The 18872-nt window shown below is 37.2% G+C and overlaps 1 protein-coding gene across 3 annotated transcripts in view; it reads left to right on the top strand.

Moving 5' to 3' along the window:
• sncaip.L (synuclein alpha interacting protein L homeolog) overlaps positions 1 to 18872 on the top strand; it is a 142620-nt gene that overhangs the window by 82422 nt on the left and 41326 nt on the right. For all 3 annotated transcript variants that reach the window (XM_018264214.2, XM_018264212.2, XM_018264219.2), the window contains one exon: positions 4791 to 4863. In XM_018264214.2, coding sequence (XP_018119703.1) covers positions 4791 to 4863 — 73 coding nt within the window. The remainder of the gene's footprint in view (positions 1 to 4790; positions 4864 to 18872) is intronic.

The raw sequence follows: 18872 nt of genomic DNA, 5'->3' as shown, positions 1-18872 counted from the left end.
AAATGTTATTGTGGAATGGTTTTGCCTGTTCTTTGGGTCTGAAACCATGGGGATAACCACAAACCATATTAAGGGAAAGCCAGTCTGAAGTACATTATTATAGTTTTTTTTAGTTGGATTTGTTATCTTGGTCATTTGTGGAACTATAGTAGAGTAACTGATACAGCTATTTTAAGCATATTTTGAGTAAAGGGACCTGAACAAAAAGTGGGTTTCATACAAAAAAAAAGATCTGGAATTTTGGGATTTAGATCTTGCCAAGAGTTTGGGCAGAAATGCCTTCATATATTTTAATTACACAGTGTTTGCATTGAAGCTTAGATTTACATGTGGTTTGCATAACGGTACTGGCATTTACATAGAACAGGATATGTTTTGCAAGGCACCATGTTAGTCTAGGAAGTTAAGTCATTGTTTTGTTTGAGTAGTATCTGGGCATTTTATAACGATTTAACATTTGTTGAAATAGTGGACCCACTGCTTCAGTTTTCTTTTGGGTGGTGAAAGCATTTAGACAGGAGCATAATGACTAAAAAGTTCTTTATTAATACAGAGGTTTATGGGGGGTCATTTGAAACTGTGGCACTGGATGCAAAGTGAAAAATACATGCAGGGTGCCAAGTGCAACATATGGGTGCAACTATTTCATGCACTTTGCACCATACCACCAGTGAGTGGCAACAGACACATGCATTTGCACATCATACTGGTGCACAGGTGATGAAGGTACAGGTCATTCAAGAGGGAGCCCTTATAACTACCTACAAATCTTGTATTCTGCAAAGTGTTTGCAACTTGGACTTTTCGTATTGACTTGAAGTTGTTACAATGGTGTAAAACAGGGTGTAAAAGTGTGTTCGAAACAGCATTAAAGAAGATACTTTTATAAAACCAAATAAATAAATAATGATTGAGTTTCATGATTCTGATCACACATAAAGAAAAATATGCAACTTTATAAAAATTACATTTATTTTACAGCACTCTTTTCTAGAGTAAATCATTGAGACAGCTTTTTTAAACAGGCCCCATAGAGTTATGGGGCAAGTAAGAGGACAACATTGCTTAATGCCATGCATTCAATACCTTCTGGCTCATGCATTAGCCTTGTGACACACATACATTGAATGGAAAATATAAAAGACAAAGGCCTTAGTTTCCCTTTAACCAACAGCTTGTTAATGGAATTGCTTGTACAGATTGTTCCTTAACACACAAACTGTGATCTCTATTCCAACTACTCCAGTATTCCAATATTGTTTTTGTGTGTTCTCTATGCAACTAATTTGCTACAGCTGTTCCACATTTAAATTTAATTTTAATCAGAACTGTTCCTATCAGGTGGCCTCTGTAGATCGTCCCACTCTGCATTTCATTAATAACACACTTCATTTTCCTCATTCCTCTAGAAAGGCATGCACATTTCCACTGTGTATACATTTTAGTGGAAAGCCATATATTAAATGCAAAAGCATCTTATAACATGAATTTTCACAGCTTGTATGAAGCATTGCATTGTATTCGTGTTCCGTTTTGATGCATTGCAGATGAAGTGTTTTATTCTAAGCTGACAACCAATGACCTGCTGATTGCAGTAGCCATATAACAGTGGGTCAGGAAGAGGATAGTACCATTAGTGTCAGGATCACTGCTTTTAAAGCATGTAAGAGGGTGGAAAATAGCAAAGCATTATTAGGGCATAATGTTGATTTTTCCACCACTTGGTAGTGTAGTACTTTGAAGTGAAAAGCATAATTATTAATACTGGGCACTAAAAGAACCAGGAAATCCGCTAGAAGAGACCAATATTGTAGACAGGGGTATAGTCTACAGCATTTATCCCAAACCTGTGGCTTGTGAGTAACATAGTAACATGTTGTTCAGCAACATCTTGGATGTTTCTCCCAGTGGCCTCAAGCCAGGTGCTTTTTTTTTGGTTGCATAAAAACCAAGTGTACTGCCACAGAGATCCTACAAATAGCCAATCACAGCCCTTATTTGGCACCCCCAATGCATGGGTTGGTCCCCAACTCTTTTTATATTTGATTGTGGCTCGAGGGTGATTAAGGCTAGGGACCCCTGGTCTACAACATGCAAAATTCTGCATATGTAATGCTTTTTAGAAATTAACGAGAAACTATGACTAATTGCAACCTAAGTAAGTAGTATGGGATCATATCCAGCAGAACCTCAAATCCCAAGCATTCCAGATAACATACTTTATATGTATTTTTTTAAACCTATTCCCCATAAATTAGAAATATAAACTACAATAATTTGGAGCAGATTGCCTCCATGAATTTAAGGCTTGGTAACTTGAAAGCACTAGGTGAAAAGTCCATCCATATCTTTATATGGACAGTTTTCTCATTTTCTGATGAAATTCAAGAATCACAGACCTAACAATTTTCGCTTTTAGGAGAATTGGCGGTGTTGGGAGATGCGTGAGATGGGTGTGTAATGGGCCTTGGCATGGCCTAATTTATTCAATATCTGGACTTCGAAATGTTGGGATATATGTATTAGTCATGGTTCTAAATATATCTAGGGCAGCACATCATACATCTCAAAATTTGGGACTGACTTTCAGGCTGGGCTTTCAACTGAAATACATATTCACCACAAATGTCACCATAAGTGTCAGCTCATGATTCAAGTTTGTTGTTTTGATGTACAATTGATCATTTTAATTAATACACATCAAGAAGGCCTGGTACCTTCCCAATGATGTCCAATATGCAAAGATATATTACAATGCACAGTTTAATGGTTATTGTTCCGTGCTTGCTGGGGGGCTTGTAGAGCCTAGTTGTGCTGTGTATCCAATAACAACATAAAAGTTGTAACTGGGGTTGTAAAAGAGCAAAATACATTTAGAGCCAAGTCGGTGGAAGGAGGATTTAAGTCATGCAGCTGTGGTCTTATTTGTAATATTCAAAGACTGGATAACAAACAATAACAAGAACAATAATAGAATGGAGAACATAAAAATGTCACCCTACACTAGAGCAAGGAACCAAAGTATAAATAGCAAATCTTTATTGTGGTTAATGATGTGGTTCTTTCATCCAGCTCTACTGCTTTATTTCCTATTGCAGAGGCAGCTCTGTATAATTTCTCCTCATTTCTGACATTGTTTCCCTTTTATTTTCCTCATCATTTTTCTGCCCTGTTTGAAATGACGTATGAAAGGAAAACTTTTTGGTGCCTGATTAAGAAATGCTGAGGTCACAAAGGAATTTGAGGCTGAATCCATAATAAGCCCTTCATGTTTATATATGCTGAGGAAAGTGAAAAAATGTGGCTGTGACATGCGAGATTGCAACACTATTATTTAATTTTATTTTTGTGTTTTATGCCTCCGATCATTTCTCTGCACTTTAGAGCTGAATGAATCATCTGTTTAATAATGGTAGTAATAATAAAATAGCAATAATTACATAGTTATAAGGGTTACAAGTCTCAAGATGGACCTACAATCTTCTCTTTTTCAATGAGAAACATGCTAATGTACTAGAGACTGTCAGACCCAGTGGACATAAACAGTGGTCTCTGTGGATTTCAGGCCCAGTAACAGACTTATTCAATTTGTTATTTATCTTATCTCAAAATAAATAATGAATTGGTTTTGAGCTTCTCCACATTATGGTCCAGTATTTGGTCAGGGAGGTTGAGGGTGGTAGTAGCTCCAGGGGTTCCACAACATTAATAGACACACTTGGGCTCATTTATAATAAGTGGGCAAATTCACCTGCAAAGTAACCCATAGCAACCAATGAGTGATTTGCTTTTTTCAGCCAGCTGCAGGTTGCACAGTGAAAGCAATCGTCTGATTGGATGCCATGGGTTACTGCCCAGGTTCAAATTTGTCCACTGTTGTAATTGACTCCCACTGTCATTTACAATGCTTAATGCATAAAATTACAAGTTACATATAGGTTTTTTAAGTTAAAGGTTTACATTGCAAATTATTCACGGTACCATATAAAATTTCATTCCTGAACCAAGTGTATTTTTTTTTAGTTGTAATATTGGTGTGTAGGCAGCCATCTCAGGATATTTTGCCTGGTCATGTGCTTTCAGAAAGAGCCAGTGCTGCGTTATGGAACTGCTTTCTGACAGGAAATTGCAGGGTCCACCAAAACCTGGTGGGCCCGGCCCTCATCAACCCAGACCTGTTCCCTTGATTAGTGCTATGCTGTTCGCGCATGCGCACGCGGGACATACTTTAAAAGTTGGGATGGGGGAGAGGGAGGGGGTGATATCACTCAAATTTGCAGTATAGCAGTAAAGAGTGACTGAAGTTTACAGGAGCACAAGTCACATGACTGGCGGCTCCTGGGAAATTGACAATATGTCTAGCCCCATGTCAGTTTTTGAAATTAAATATAAAAAAATCAGTTTGCTCGGATTGCAGTGCAGAAGTCAGCTGGAGCAGCACTATTAACTGAGATGTTTTGAAAAAAAATAAGTTTTCCCATAATAGTATCCCTTTAATATTGTGCATAAGGTGAATGTACTCAAGGTAATTTATTTAATCAGTTGACTGGAACAATTCAGCTTTAGTTTCATTTGGGTAAATGCCTTGATGCAAATATTGATCCTGCTTTTGTACCCCATGGTATCAAGCATGTTAGCTATTAGAATTCACTGGTCACTTATCTGAATAGCTTCTGTAAAGTACTAATCCTTCAGCGAACTGTGTGACTGTAACTACTGTGTCCATTTGTTCAGAAGTCTGATTCTAATGCCATTGTATGTAACCAAGCATTGTGTTTTATCTTTTCTAGTATTCTATAACATCCCTGAAAACTATTCCAGAGCTGTGCAGAAGATGTGATCCCCAGAATGATGACAGATCAGGTATGAGTGTTTCCATGTGTGTATATTCTAGCATTCCACCTTGATTTGAGAGCATTTTCTGGTATTGCCCTAAGGGCAGCAGTTAAGGCAACAGTTCATGACTTAAAGATATATACATGAGAGCAAATAAACACAAGGATTCTTCTTGTCTGTGGCCTTCAGCCATATGCTGTAATTTACTGAATTAAAGCTATAAGTACAAATGGCATGTTTCTTTTTAATTGTCTTTTCCTCCCTACAATAAGATAACAACATGCAACATCTAATCTGAAAATATTATTGTCAGCAAATGTAAAAATGATGGCTGTGTGGTCCTGATTCAGTTTAAAGAACCATAAGACGGAAAAAAGCTTGTTTTATATTTTATATACAGTAGTTTATTATGTATTTCTTCCTTACTTTATAACTGTGTTTTAAATAATGCAATTAGCTTTATCATGTCTGGATACTTTTCCTTGATTCAGATGCAATCTGTTATTTTCATTTATGGCTATGGCCCACTAAGCAGGCTCTGGTGATATAAGGCAAGAACAGCTTGAGAGCACTGAAATTACTGTTTCCAAGCAGTCCCCATCTTACATGGCCATTATTTGTCATACACAGTCATTAATATTTATTATTTGAATGGAAACACTGTTATGTAGGGCAGCTGTAGGGTTTCCCATGTGCATAAAGACCTTCCTGTTGTTATTTATCGCCTTTTGCTCATATAATCCTTACCTATATTTCAGAGGAAGGCAGTTCTTTACTTTTATTAATTAAATCAGACCTTTCTCTGGTTTTTGTACTTCTACTGTATAGAGCAACTGTAGTTCATACCCTCCACAGGGTATCATAAACTTGTGTAATTCTCCTACAGACTTATGTCAGTATAATGGCAGACATATACATAAGAGAATTCCTCTTACTCTTTACTCTTTAAAAGTGAACTACAACCACACTTATCAGGTTTATAGCACTATCCAAGATATAAGAGGTCATTTATGATTGTGCAAAATATAGGTGCAATTATATAGGTATATATAGGTTTAAATTTTTTGCAATTTCCACACTGCTCTCCAGCTTAAAAGAATTGTTGTAGATCGTCAAATGGAGCATAGAGACCTGCAGCCACCCTGATAGATACAGCATTGCCTGTGTTTGGAAGTAGTGTATTCAACAGGGTGGGTGGGGGAAGACAGGTAGGTGCCCCAGTCTGTCCCCCACCCATTCTGACATGCGAGTTAGGGGTGGCAGCAAACTCAAGCCACAACAGAGCCCGTTGATTCTTCACTCTACACCTTGCTCTTGCACTCCTTAGTGTTCTTGTACTTCATTCCCAGGGCCTCATAAAGGACCCCCATAGATACTAGCTAATAGCTAATTTTGGTTAAAAAAAATAGTCCATCAAATTTAACCACTCCATATGACCCCCAGTGCATATAATATATAAACATACCTATCAATCGATTGACATATATATAAATAAATAAACATATATAGTGAAAAATGTACATCATGTTGTAAAATAAGTAGGGATGCATCGAATCCAGGATTCGGTTCGCGATTCGGCCAGGATTCTGCCTTTTTTTCAGCAGGATTCGGATTTGGCTGAATACTTCTGCCCTGCCAAACCAAATCCGAATCCTAATTTGCATATGCAAATTATGGGTGGGGAGGGAAATTGCATGACTTTTAGTCACAAAACAAGGAAGTAAAAAATGTTTTCCCCTTCCCACCCCCAATTTGCATAATTTCAATTTCTTTTGTGAAGGATTTGGGGGTTTGACCGAATCCAAAATAGTGGATTCGGTGCATCCCTAAAAATAAGTCACAGAAGAGTTATAATTTACAGGATATTCATGCTCTTGTGTATTATATAAATATATACACATACCTATATTAGCTCACTATAGCCTTGGATATTATGCTTGGCCAAGAAATCATCCAATCAACACTCTTAAAGGCATTAATAGAATCTGCCATCATAAAATCAATCTGTAGGGTGTTCCACAACCTGACTGAGCTCACCATGAAAAAAACATTTCTCTCTGGTTCAAATGAAAGTTCAGTCCCTCAAGTCTAAAGGGGTGACCTCTTGTTCGGACTACAGCCCAAAGCTGCCCTGCATACTCAAGATGAAGCCTTATTCAAGATAAAGGTAAAGGTAAATTGATGGTGAAGGAACTTTGTCTTTTTTATATATACAATACAAAGAATGGCTTATATTCAGTAAATGCTTAGCCTGGAAGTTGTCATTTAAGTAAAATGTGTTCATCCAACATGAGAGAATGGTGACCACATGTGGATCGGTGTATGGAATATACAAACATTCCTGTATCTTGTTTGAAATCTCTAGGTAGGGTTCATTCAGTTCTCAGCCAGTGGTACCGAAAACAGGACTAGTTTCTGACTAAAATAACCAATAGCTTGCTTTTCCCTAAAAAATTGGAAAGCATTTTAAAAGACCATAAAAAGTCAAATAAAAACTGTACATTACAAGCATTGTACTGTTGAGAGATGTTTACATTGTAATAAAAATGTACTGGATATCTGTACTACAAGCAAACAGCCCATTATCTTTCCAAAATATTTGGACTGAGCCAGATACTAATTCTTTATATCCCAATCCGTCAACTGAGCCACTAAACAAACAGTCCCATCATTCATAGCCACAACATGACAATCCTGTAGAAGTGATCTTCCTTGTATACACAGAACTTGTGTGATATCTTCCTTTGCTACATGCTGATGGCAGAGCCAAACAAGTGTGTTTTACATCATGTGGCAGTACATTTTGTGTTTTTGCTTTATTTGACACCAATTAGCAGCTTCTAGCACAGAACATTCGGAATGTTCTGAATGTTCTATCCCGTTTTTACTGACTGTGGTTAGCTCTGCAGCACTTGGTTCATGTTCCATCCATGGAGGGGATCAATTCATATGTCATATTGTTCATGACTGGACTGGAAAAGAGCCCAGTATTTGATAAATAACTACAAAATCCCTTCTTAACTCATGAGACAAGTACAATTAGACAAATGGCATGTCATTGGCAACACGATGATGCCACAGGCAGATCTTCAGAAAGAGCAAGTCATGCAAGTTGCCTTTGTTTTTGATATTTGCATCATATAGCTACATGCTCTAGAAATAAATCTCAATGTATTTAGAGGGATCATAAAGACTTACCCTGAGCAGTACTGGACCTACTTTTGTGTCTTTTCCCATTAAGAGATCTTTCTGTAATCACCATACCTTGTCTACTAAAAACATGTTTAAACATTAAATAAACCCAGCAGGATTGTTTTGCCTCCAATAATGATTAATTATATCTCAGTTGGCATCAAGTTTAAGGTACTGTTTTATTATCACAGTGAAAAAGGAAATCATCTTTAAAAATTGTAATAAAATGAGAGATGGACTTCCCATAATTCATAGCTTTCTGGATAACAGGTTTCTGGTTAGCACATCCCATACCTGTACTTTTAAGGATGAGTAGTGAAGCTGATACATTCAGTCTTGACTCCTGTTTACTAGTGAGACCATAATTAGGTTGATCTACCCTTTGTATAGTGAACATTTTTTATTTATAAGTATGCCTTGCAACATTTTCTTCAGTTCTGTTTTAGTTCCAGCTTGTTACTAAAACACCCACCGTAAGGATCTTACTTTGTAAAAACCCTGTATCCATCCAAACTGCTTAGCCCTTATAGGTGAACATGTGTTTGCCTTTTGCCTCTTTTCTGCAGTCAAATGTTTGCACCACTAGGGTTGTCTTGTTTCCTTTGGCCTAGTGGCATTAATGACCACATCAATGACCACTTCAAACACTGTATTAATGTACTATATTCAAAGCTTGGGTTGAGTACTTTAAGGGGTAATGGCCAAGTCTAGACAATTCTAAACTTTTCAGTTGGTCTTCATTATTTATGTTTTAACATATTATTTGCCTGCTTCTTTTGACTTCAGCTTTCATATGGGGTCACTGACCCCATCTAGAAACAAATGCTACACATTTATTGTTATTGCTACTTTTTTATTGCTCATCTTTCTAGTCATGCCTCTCCTATTCATATTCCAATCTCTTATTGAAATTAATGTATGGTTGATATGGTAATTTGAACCCTAGCTAGATTGCTGAAACTGCTGAGTAAATAAAAAAAAGAAAAAAAGCTAAATAACTTAAAAAACACAAATGAAAACCAATTGCAAATTGTCTCAGAATATCACTCTCTACATCATACCAAAAACGAACTAAAAGATGAACAACCCCTTTAAAGAAAAAAAAGAAGTTCCTATAGAGCATGGAAAAATGTGGTGGAGTGGAACAGAACAAGGGGCCCTAAAGTTTACATGCGTCCAGGGGTTTTTCTGGGGTCTTGCTGCCCTGAGGCAACCTTTCATATGTCGCCATCCTACCCGATGCTTACCATTCGGAACATCGTCGATTGTGACTGTATCGCTAGAGTAAAGAGCACAATTGCACTCTGCACTAGAAGAGCTGAAATTTCAATTTTAAAATCAGAGTGTCAGCTGATAAAGTTACCAGAAGTGGCATTTTTTGCTGCCCCTGGAAACCTGTGGGCTGCTGAGTGACTTATATGTCGTCTTGGACAAGCATAATATCCAAGGCTATTATGGTCTTAAGATCTACAGTAAGTTTCATAAAGGTATGTGTTTACACATGTGTGAGCATTCATACATAGATAAATACAAAATGTCCTCTTCACTTAACCCATCATCAATATATTAAGGACATTAAGCTACTAAAAATGCCTTACCCTTTAAACCAGGGATTGTTTGTCCATATAATGCAATATATTTAAGCTGGACAACTACATAAAAGTCATCCCCGGTGTGTCCAGTTCATACACTCAACTTCTCATCTGATTCATTAAGAATTCTATTGCTTCATTATACATTTTATAAATGGACTAAGTTTTACCTGCAACTAAGGTTAAGCTATCTAAGGTTCTGGATATTACTCTGCATGGTAGAATTTCAGATATGGAATGCAGATATGGTTTAAGTAAAGTAATTGGTTTCAAAATTCACCAATATTCCATGACAACACCCCCATACACACTTCAGATTTGATTTAAGTTGGTCGTCCGTGCCAGACTCAAGTGTCAAACACCTTCTATAGTTTCTCTCGTCTTCAGTGCCTTTCTTTACCATTTAATAGAAATCTTGGAGTTGAGTGTACATTGTAGAGCAGTTTTCCATCTCTTTAACCTCTCAAAGAGTTGTGAGTTTTGTTTTTTGAAGAAAGGCCAAATATTACTTGAAACTGTTTTAAGCATGTAGTACTTTTTACTCTCTCCAAAAATGACCGAGGCTGAAATATATGTGATGCTGAGTACTCACAGATTGTTTTGTCTGTTTGTGCTGCCAGTATATATTACTCGAGTGAGTCATTTAACACTTTTTCACTTTCAATAAAGGATTTCTTTTGCATAGGGGGCAGCTGGGTATCAGTGAATAAATACTGCTCAGAGCTTGGGGTGCCAAGTTTACTACTCTCAATAACATGTAACAATAAGATTTACACATTTTTCACTACAATAGTAGGTTTTCTTTCCTGAATTTACATCAGCACATTTCTTTATAATGGCATTGCCTAAATGTGATGAGGTTATTTATTGCCTTGGCATCATTTTCCAATACTCAGAGGCTACTTCCAGTCATGAGCATTATTAAAGAAAAAGTGTGCAAGCCACCACCCTTACGTATTATTTTTGCAAGGATATTTAACTTTGGCTAAAAAACTAGAAATTATCTGGCAAGAGTAAAACCATGGGGGATATCTGTTATTAAAATGTATGGTTTGGAGGCACTGCACCTTCAGTAGCATTCCTATTCAAGATGTATTAGTGTATTATATCATATATTTATCCAAACCACTGTGGCTGCTTCATAAATAGATCAGTAACTGAACCTATAAGCTTTAAAAATAGTAAAACCAGCAAAGAGCCATAAGGCTTATAAACTGCGTAGATGTGCCCTTGAATTGGTTTAGCTGCAAGGCCCATTCGTTTAATTTATTATTTTTGTCGTTTTTAAATTTTTTTGCCTTTGTCTTTTGACTCTTTGCAGATTTCAAATGGGGTCACTAATCCCAGCAGCCCATAAACTGATGCTCTGTGAGGATACAATTTCATTGTTATTTCTTGTTACTTTTTATTCCGGTCCTCCTCTAGTCATAGTCCAGTTTCGCATTCAAACTACTGCATGGTTGCTAGGGTAATTCTGACCCTAGCAACTAGATAGCTGCTGACATTTCAAGCTAAAGTGCAGTTGAACAAAGAGCTACATTATTCAAAATGCAAAAATAATAAATAACCACAACTAGTTGCAGATTTTATTAGAATATCACACTCTACATCATACTAAAAGGTAAGTTAAAGGTGAACCACCCCCGTAAAGCAACTTTTCAATTGGCCTTTATTTTTTCTTTATTATTGTTTCTGAATGATTTGCCTTCTTCTTCTGACTATTTTCATCTTTTAAATGGGGGTCACTGACCCCATCAAAAAACAAATGCTCTGTAAATCTACACATTTCTTGTTACTGCAACTTTTTATTACTCATCTTTCTATTCAGGCCTCTCCTATTCATATTCACAGTCTCTTATTCAAATCAATGCATGGTTGCTAGGGTAATTTGGAACCTAACAACCACATACTATACTAAATGTTAATTTAATTAATTTAATGGTGAACAACAACTTTAGGATAACATATACGCCCTTATTCTCACATAGGAGAGCATATACTTACGCGCAGATTTTTGCTTCGGAAGTCTCTACCATAAATCACGCAACTACGTTAGGTGAAATTTTTGGTCATGCCCATTTCATGGCCAAACCCCTAATTACCATGTCCATTTTAAAAAATTTGGCAGATTATGATTGTTTGAACACATTTCTGGGAGTTTTAGTGCAATGGTATATGTGTTAAAACAGTTTTGCTAATGAAAATGAAAATTGCTGCTAGTCTCTGACTGCATCAGTGCAGGAGGTCAAAGAGACATTTCAGTAAGAAACCCGGGACTGCGGGCTGAGCTGTCAAAATCGGGACTGTCCCGCAGAAAACGGGACAGTTGGAAGTTATGAATAGGTGATATTGCTGCAAATTGTCTTTTTAGCGAAAATTCGTTAGAAAAACATAATTTTCCTTTTAGTAAATGTGCCCCATAGTGCTCAGCACAGACAATAATCAAGGTCCAGTATCTCATGTAGCTTCCATGTACCAGACGTGAGACTAGATAGAAGAGATAAAATAAGGTTTAAGAAGCACATTAAGTTCCTGTACTCATTAGACTGAAGACATCTTAACCCATTTTCAGTAGGTCCGATGTCTTTCCTCTAAACAAGCAAAATGGTAAATAAACAGTAGCACGTATACACGAGAGCACTGAGGTTCATTTTCAGGTTAGAAGCCAGAACAGAGGAGACATGTCTGCGAAAATGACAAGAAGCTGAAAGTGCAGCCGAGTCTTCCTGCTTGCCAGACCCTTGTGCAGAAAGAAGTGTTTTCATAAGGCTTAGACAGAACTCATTTCCATGCACTGCCTTTAATGGTTCCTGTCAGATCAGAGCAGCTGGGGAGCATATGGTATCCATTTCCCTGTATCACTTGGAAAAAATTTCACATGTAAATAAAACCAACATAAAAGTGTAGCCCTTCAACCTAGAATCTTACACAAGGCATAAATAAATCTTCACAATGCTCTCTTTGTATATTGGACAAGTGACTTACTGCAATATCCTTTGTCCTGAGATAACGTGAGCAGTTGGTCCAAAAAGCTTTCCAGGGAAGTTAACATCCAGTTGAACCATATTCTAACCACATCAGATCTCATATGTGGCGCATGTAGCAGATTAGAATTACGTTTATAGAAATATACTCCATCTGTGGAGAATATACTCAGTGTCCAAAGAGAGTCAGTGAAAGCACATGCCACCATGCCTGTTTGCTTTGGAAGAGAAGAACGTTGTACTGCTGGCTCTCTCCTTATGAATTAATTCTTGGGTTGGCAAGTATTGCAATATTGCACATTGCAGTCTTGCTAGTTTATTTAATACTAGTACATGTTTATAATTTGGATTTCATCTGTATTCTTGGGATTAGTAAGCTTTAACGATTGCAACCAATTGCCAAAATTCCTGTACAGGTACGGGACCAATTATCCAGTATGATCGGGACCTGGAATTTTACAGATAAGGGAACTTTCCATAATTTGGATCACCATACTATGTCTACTTAAAAAGAACTTTAAATAAACAGAATATGATTGTTTTGCCTCTAATGTATAAATTACTGGGTTTTTTTCAGTAGGTCCGATGTCTTTCCTCTAAACAAGCAAAATAGTAAATAAACAGAAGCACATATACACGAGAGCACTGAGGTTCATTTTCAGGTTAGAAGAAAATAATTTTTAAATATTTGAATTATTTGGTTAAAATCAGTTTTCAGATAATGGATCCCATACTTGTATAACTAAAATGTCATGGTCAAGAACAGTTCAAGAACCAGAGATAATTCCTGAGTTTATTTTGGGTTTCTGTGTATACGGGTGTTAACTTTAATTTAGGAGTAGTCATATGCCTATCCTGTTGCTTTTTTAACTACAGGGGGACCCCTAGCTATATCTAAATTAGTCTGTCCCATTTTGCTATGAGTAACTAACAGCAACTGCGCTATCTGCTTTCTTTGCATGTGGGAGACAATGAGCACAGCTCTATTTGTATATAGGCACTATGTCCATGCCATACTCTGCCTGCCCTGTGCTCCCTGTGTGTATGCCATACTCTGCCTGCCATATGCTCCCTGTGTGTATGCCATACTCTGCCTGCCCTATGTTCCCTGTGGGTGCCATACTCTGCCTGCCCTATGCTCCTTGTGTGCCATACTCTGCCTGCCCTATGCTCCTTGTGTGTGCTATACTCTGCCTGCCGTATGCTCCTTGTGTGTCATACTCTGCCTACCCTATGCTCCCTGTGTGTGCCATACTCTGCCTGCCCTATGCTCCTTGTGTGTGCCATACTCTGCCTGCCCTATGCTCCCTGTGTGTGCCATACTCTGCCTGCCCTATGCTGCCTGTGTGTGCCATACTCTGCCTGCCCTATGCTGCCTGTGTGTGCCATAATCTGTCTACCCTGTGTTCCCTGTGTGTACCATATTCTGCCTGCCCTGTGTGTGCCAAATTCTGCCTGCCCTATGGTACCTGTTTGTGCCCTATTCTGTTTTCCCGATGCTCGCTGTGGCACCTGAGCCTGTTAGGGTTTGTTTGTAGAGGCCCCTACGGTATTTAACCATGTGCTGGGGAGGATGCTGTGTTACCCACAGGAGAGGTGTAGGCATATGGAGTTAACGGTATGTTTTATGACTTAAATGTTTCACATATGAGTGACAAGTGATATCCCTGCAGTGAGCACCACTTCTATCACCATTAATGTGGACATGGTATTAAAAGTTCTTGGTAACATGGTGTATTTTAAAGTGGGTGTGGTTTAAAAACAGGGAGTAGTCAACACTGACTTTCATTATCGGCACCTTCACCACGTAGGCCACAAAAATTCCAGCCCTTGGTTCCACAGAAGTTGGACAACACTGATCTAGAGGGACCCAAACTGGGACCTCTAAAGGATGTTTGAACTGTTGCAATAAAGACCCCTGCCCACTCAAAGCCACTTCCCATTAAAGGGGCTGTTCACCTTTGAGATAACTTTTAGTATGATGTAGAGAGGGATATTTTGAGACAATTAGTAATTGATTTTCATTTTTTTATAATTTAAGGTTTTTGAGTTATTTAGCTTTTTATTTAGCAACTGGTAACTGGTAGGCTAGTATCAATTAAGACTGCATAAAGCTAGGATCATAGTAGTGACTAGGTTGTCCACTATCACCCTGTCTAATATATTAATCATGGCCTTTAAGCTCCAGATGATCTTGCCTTATTGTACACCTCCCAACTGTCCCATTTTGAGAGGGACAATACCAATTTTGACAGCTCAACCCACAGTCCCAGATTGTTATGACTTGACATGAAATGACTTTCTCTTTGATCTCCGCACTGAACTGCCAGAAAAAGATACAACGTTTCTAACTTAATTGGCTTTTAGTAGAGAGCCCAGAACACTCAGCAGGTGCACTTCTTTCCTGTTTTGTAACAAGTTAAGATTAGCAAAAAAGCAATTGTAACAATTTAAGATATAAGATATAAGATATTAAGATGTTTGTTTTTAAACAGCTGACTGTCAAGGCCTTGCAGGTTTGCGAGGTGACTAGGGCTGGCAGCGGCCAGACACAGTCAGAAACAGACAAAGTGGTCAAAGCTGTTAATTATATTGCTGTTTCTTCAGTTTAAATGGGCGCGTCACCTAACTTTTAGTATGTGATAGAATGGCTAATTTTAAGCAAATTTTCACTTGATTTCATTTTTTATAGTTTTTTAATTATTTGCCTTTTTCTTTTGACACTTTTCAGCTATCAAATGGGGGTCACTGACCGCATCTAAAAACAAATGCCCATCTAGCTATCTGTGTTCTGCATGGAAACATTTGCTGCAAATTGCCATAAAACTGCACTCTATGAATTACAGTAGAAAAAAATGTAAAGAAAAGTAAAACCCAGCACATGAGGTGAAGGAGCACACTGGGAATTTCATTATATTGTGGAATGTCATGGACTTAAATAGCTAGAATCAATAATATTTTATTGGCTAGAGAAGCTCCAAAATTTTCTTCTAATGTTGAGTATATACTTTAAGTATCCCTGTTTCTATGCCTGGAAACAATTTTTAAAGACATTACTGAAAAGCAGTTTGGAAAACCTCCCGAGCTGGATCATGTAAACAACACATCATACCTTAAGCACAACAATAACCCCAAGCACGGAGTCACAGACTGTCTCGTCTACTTTGTAGTAGCTCTCAGCCAAACAATAGCAATACATATACATGGCTTTCCTTCTACAGCCATCAGTTGTTCACAATATCTCATTCTATCACCCAAAGTCATTATTACTTTTTCTATAATTTAACCCTTTGAGGGATCATTAAATTAGAATCCGATGTGTAAAGTTCTTGTTTAAATGTTTATTTTAATGAATATTAAAAAAATATTTACATTTCCAAGGTTGGAAATATACATGTCCAAGCACATACTCAGAACAGAGTCACACCAGGCACCATACTTAGGTGTTGAGTGGGATTGATGAGCTTAATACCAAAAAGGGCTTTATGGTTTACATGGCAGAATGTCATCAATTGCCTAGGTTTCTATACATTTTGGCTTGAAGTTACGAGACATATGGGCAAAGACTTACTGTTGGCACCATGCAGCCATTGCTAAGCTACAGAATAGCAAAAGTCCAAACAGAATGTGAAAAATATTAATCCTTCTGGAAGGAATAATAATATTAATCTTAAATTTGCTTTCAAGCGATTAATGATTTTATTTTACTTTGTATCAATGCAATCAAGGGGCAAATGTATTAAAATTGGAGTTGTTAAATATATTCAACTTTGTTTTTTCAAAATAAAATGACTGAGACTTATCAGATTTAAAACGAAAAGAAATCTCAAGAATGCAAATGAAAAACTCATTTGCAATGTTGAGATCTAAAACCTGCTGCATCTAAAACTTGCAGAGATTCTATAGAAGCATAATATGGAATGCGTTATAAGAAGAGCACAAGCTACTTGCTTAACACACGACAAATCAATGAGGTACAATAGGAAAGCAGGGCTAGGATAACCCTATAATATTTTCCCATGCAGTTTTCCTGTTTTTAAATCCCATAATTATTTGAGAGTTAAGATATTGTAAACAGGTTCTAGTACTGTAAGGTTATAATGTTGCTTTGGATCTGTTGTGCTTTCATATTTGAAAGTGATTTAATTTAGCGGTATTATAAAACACATCATTGTGTGTCATAAAAACCCATAAGGATGATATGGTAACCTAATAAATGCAGTTAAGCTACAAGGGAATTTACTTTATCACAGTGTTTACCCAAGAATCACATTTCTACTCTACTTAAATTGCAATATGCATTAAATTGATTACTGAAATGCTCCTGTTCGATTACATGCATCAAGCAGTAAACAGGCTCTCCAGTTTGGGATATGGATTCTGCATTTCTACTCACACTTTGGCATTAAAACAGCACAAACAAATACTCAATGTTACATATGAATAATACTAATAATTAATTACTAATTAAAAACTCTTTCTGTATACAAGCGTGCAGCATAGATCAAAGAGGCAAACATATAGCACCAGCACTATGTTTCTTTTTCTTTGGGCACCATAGATTCTACATTCTATGGCACAGAGAAGGGAAAGCAGCTTTTTTTCCTGAAGGGGATTATGACATCTACAGAAGGAAATCAGACTGTAAACATATTGGAATAATGAAGTACTGTATAGGCCTACCATTTATAACCATTTAGATTTAAATCGAACCTGTTCATGTCGATATGTGTTGCTTTGATTAATTAGTTTTCATCACATAGCTACATTCTTCATTTAATTGCCTTACCAATATTCCAGCACAGCTGGATGCATGTTTATTCTCAGTAGATCCTTTTGGAAGTGGGGTAAGGGTTTGATTTCCAACAAGGCTAGGATTCAGTAATGGATTTGATCAAATCCAACAAATTGAATTCATCTAATAGCATAATTTGATTGACTTAAAGGGGAGCTAAAGCTTAACTAAATAAGTAGGGCAGAAATGCTGCAAATTGTGGTTTAGGCTTCTGTATCCGCTCAAGGAAACCACAACCCAAAGATGCCCCAGTAGCTCCCCATTTTCTTTCCTGCTGATTCACTGCACATTCTCTGTGCTAATGTTTCTGAGTTAGGGGCTGACTCAAAGTATATGTAGAATATAAATAACACAATATAAGACTGATTTGCTATTAATGCAGATTATTGCTACATGGCAGCCCTGTAAACAGTTCAGTTAGAATAAAAATGGAATAAGCAGCTCTGTAGCATTAACTTAAATGACAGGCCAGTCTCATTTTCTGCTTGATAATTTGCAATGACCCCTAAGCTTAGTTTCTTAACAGCTGCTCAAAACTGCCATTCCCTAAAATCCAAGGTGGGGAGTTCCTGTGACAACTGTGAAGGCCTGGATCATTAATACTGTAAAGATGTTGAACCTTTAGGCTGGTGCAGTAAGTTCAGTATATATACAATATGGTATATCTAGCTATTCATTTTTAGGCTTTAGTTCTCTTTTAAGATGCCATCAAAGATTAAATGGATAGGCCAATATTGCCCGAAACCTGCAGGATTCCCTATTTAGTCTTTGAGAAATAAGCCCCCCAAGTGTTTCCATTTGTTAACAATAACTTCTTTCTATGCAATGTTCTTACATCTTTATTAACCTAGTTTTCCTTGTTATATTATTTAAGGATGCACTGAATACATACTGAATCCGTAGCAAAAGGTTTAGCCAAATATCAAACTGAAGTCAAACCCTAATTTGTGTCAATTTCTAAAAATGTCAAGTACCTTCGGGAACGAGCAGACAAATTTTGACATGTATCATTACATATCATGCACTACCACATTTGTAGTATACTTATTCACTTGCCATTGTGGCAGCATGTATGTGGGGAAAACAATCAGGATGCTAAAGAGACGTATTTACGAACATATACGGGACATAAAAAACTGCAATCTTACGTCCAGTATCGCTAAGCACATATATTGCTCACACAATGGCCGATATTTGGGCTGCTCGTTCCAGGGTATAGATCGCTTACATGGAGACATAAGGGGAGGTGATTTGGAAAATAGATTACTTCAATTAGAGACTTCTTGGATCTTTAGACTTAATACCTACAAGTCAGAATTTGGACTTAATGGACATTTAAATTTTCAAGCATTTATTCATAAATAATCAAATAATGCATTAAGGCATTGTCGAACTTACTACTGGTTGACAAAGCCTGTTATGCTCAAAATCAGGAAAACCTCCCTCTCTTTCTCCCTGAATGCGTTAAGATTT

The sequence above is a fragment of the Xenopus laevis genome, chromosome 1L (assembly GCF_017654675.1).
Source record: "Xenopus laevis strain J_2021 chromosome 1L, Xenopus_laevis_v10.1, whole genome shotgun sequence".
Lineage (NCBI taxonomy): Eukaryota > Metazoa > Chordata > Amphibia > Anura > Pipidae > Xenopus > Xenopus laevis.
The sequence above is the reverse complement of the archived record's forward strand: the minus strand, read 5'-3'. Positions and strand labels throughout refer to the sequence as shown.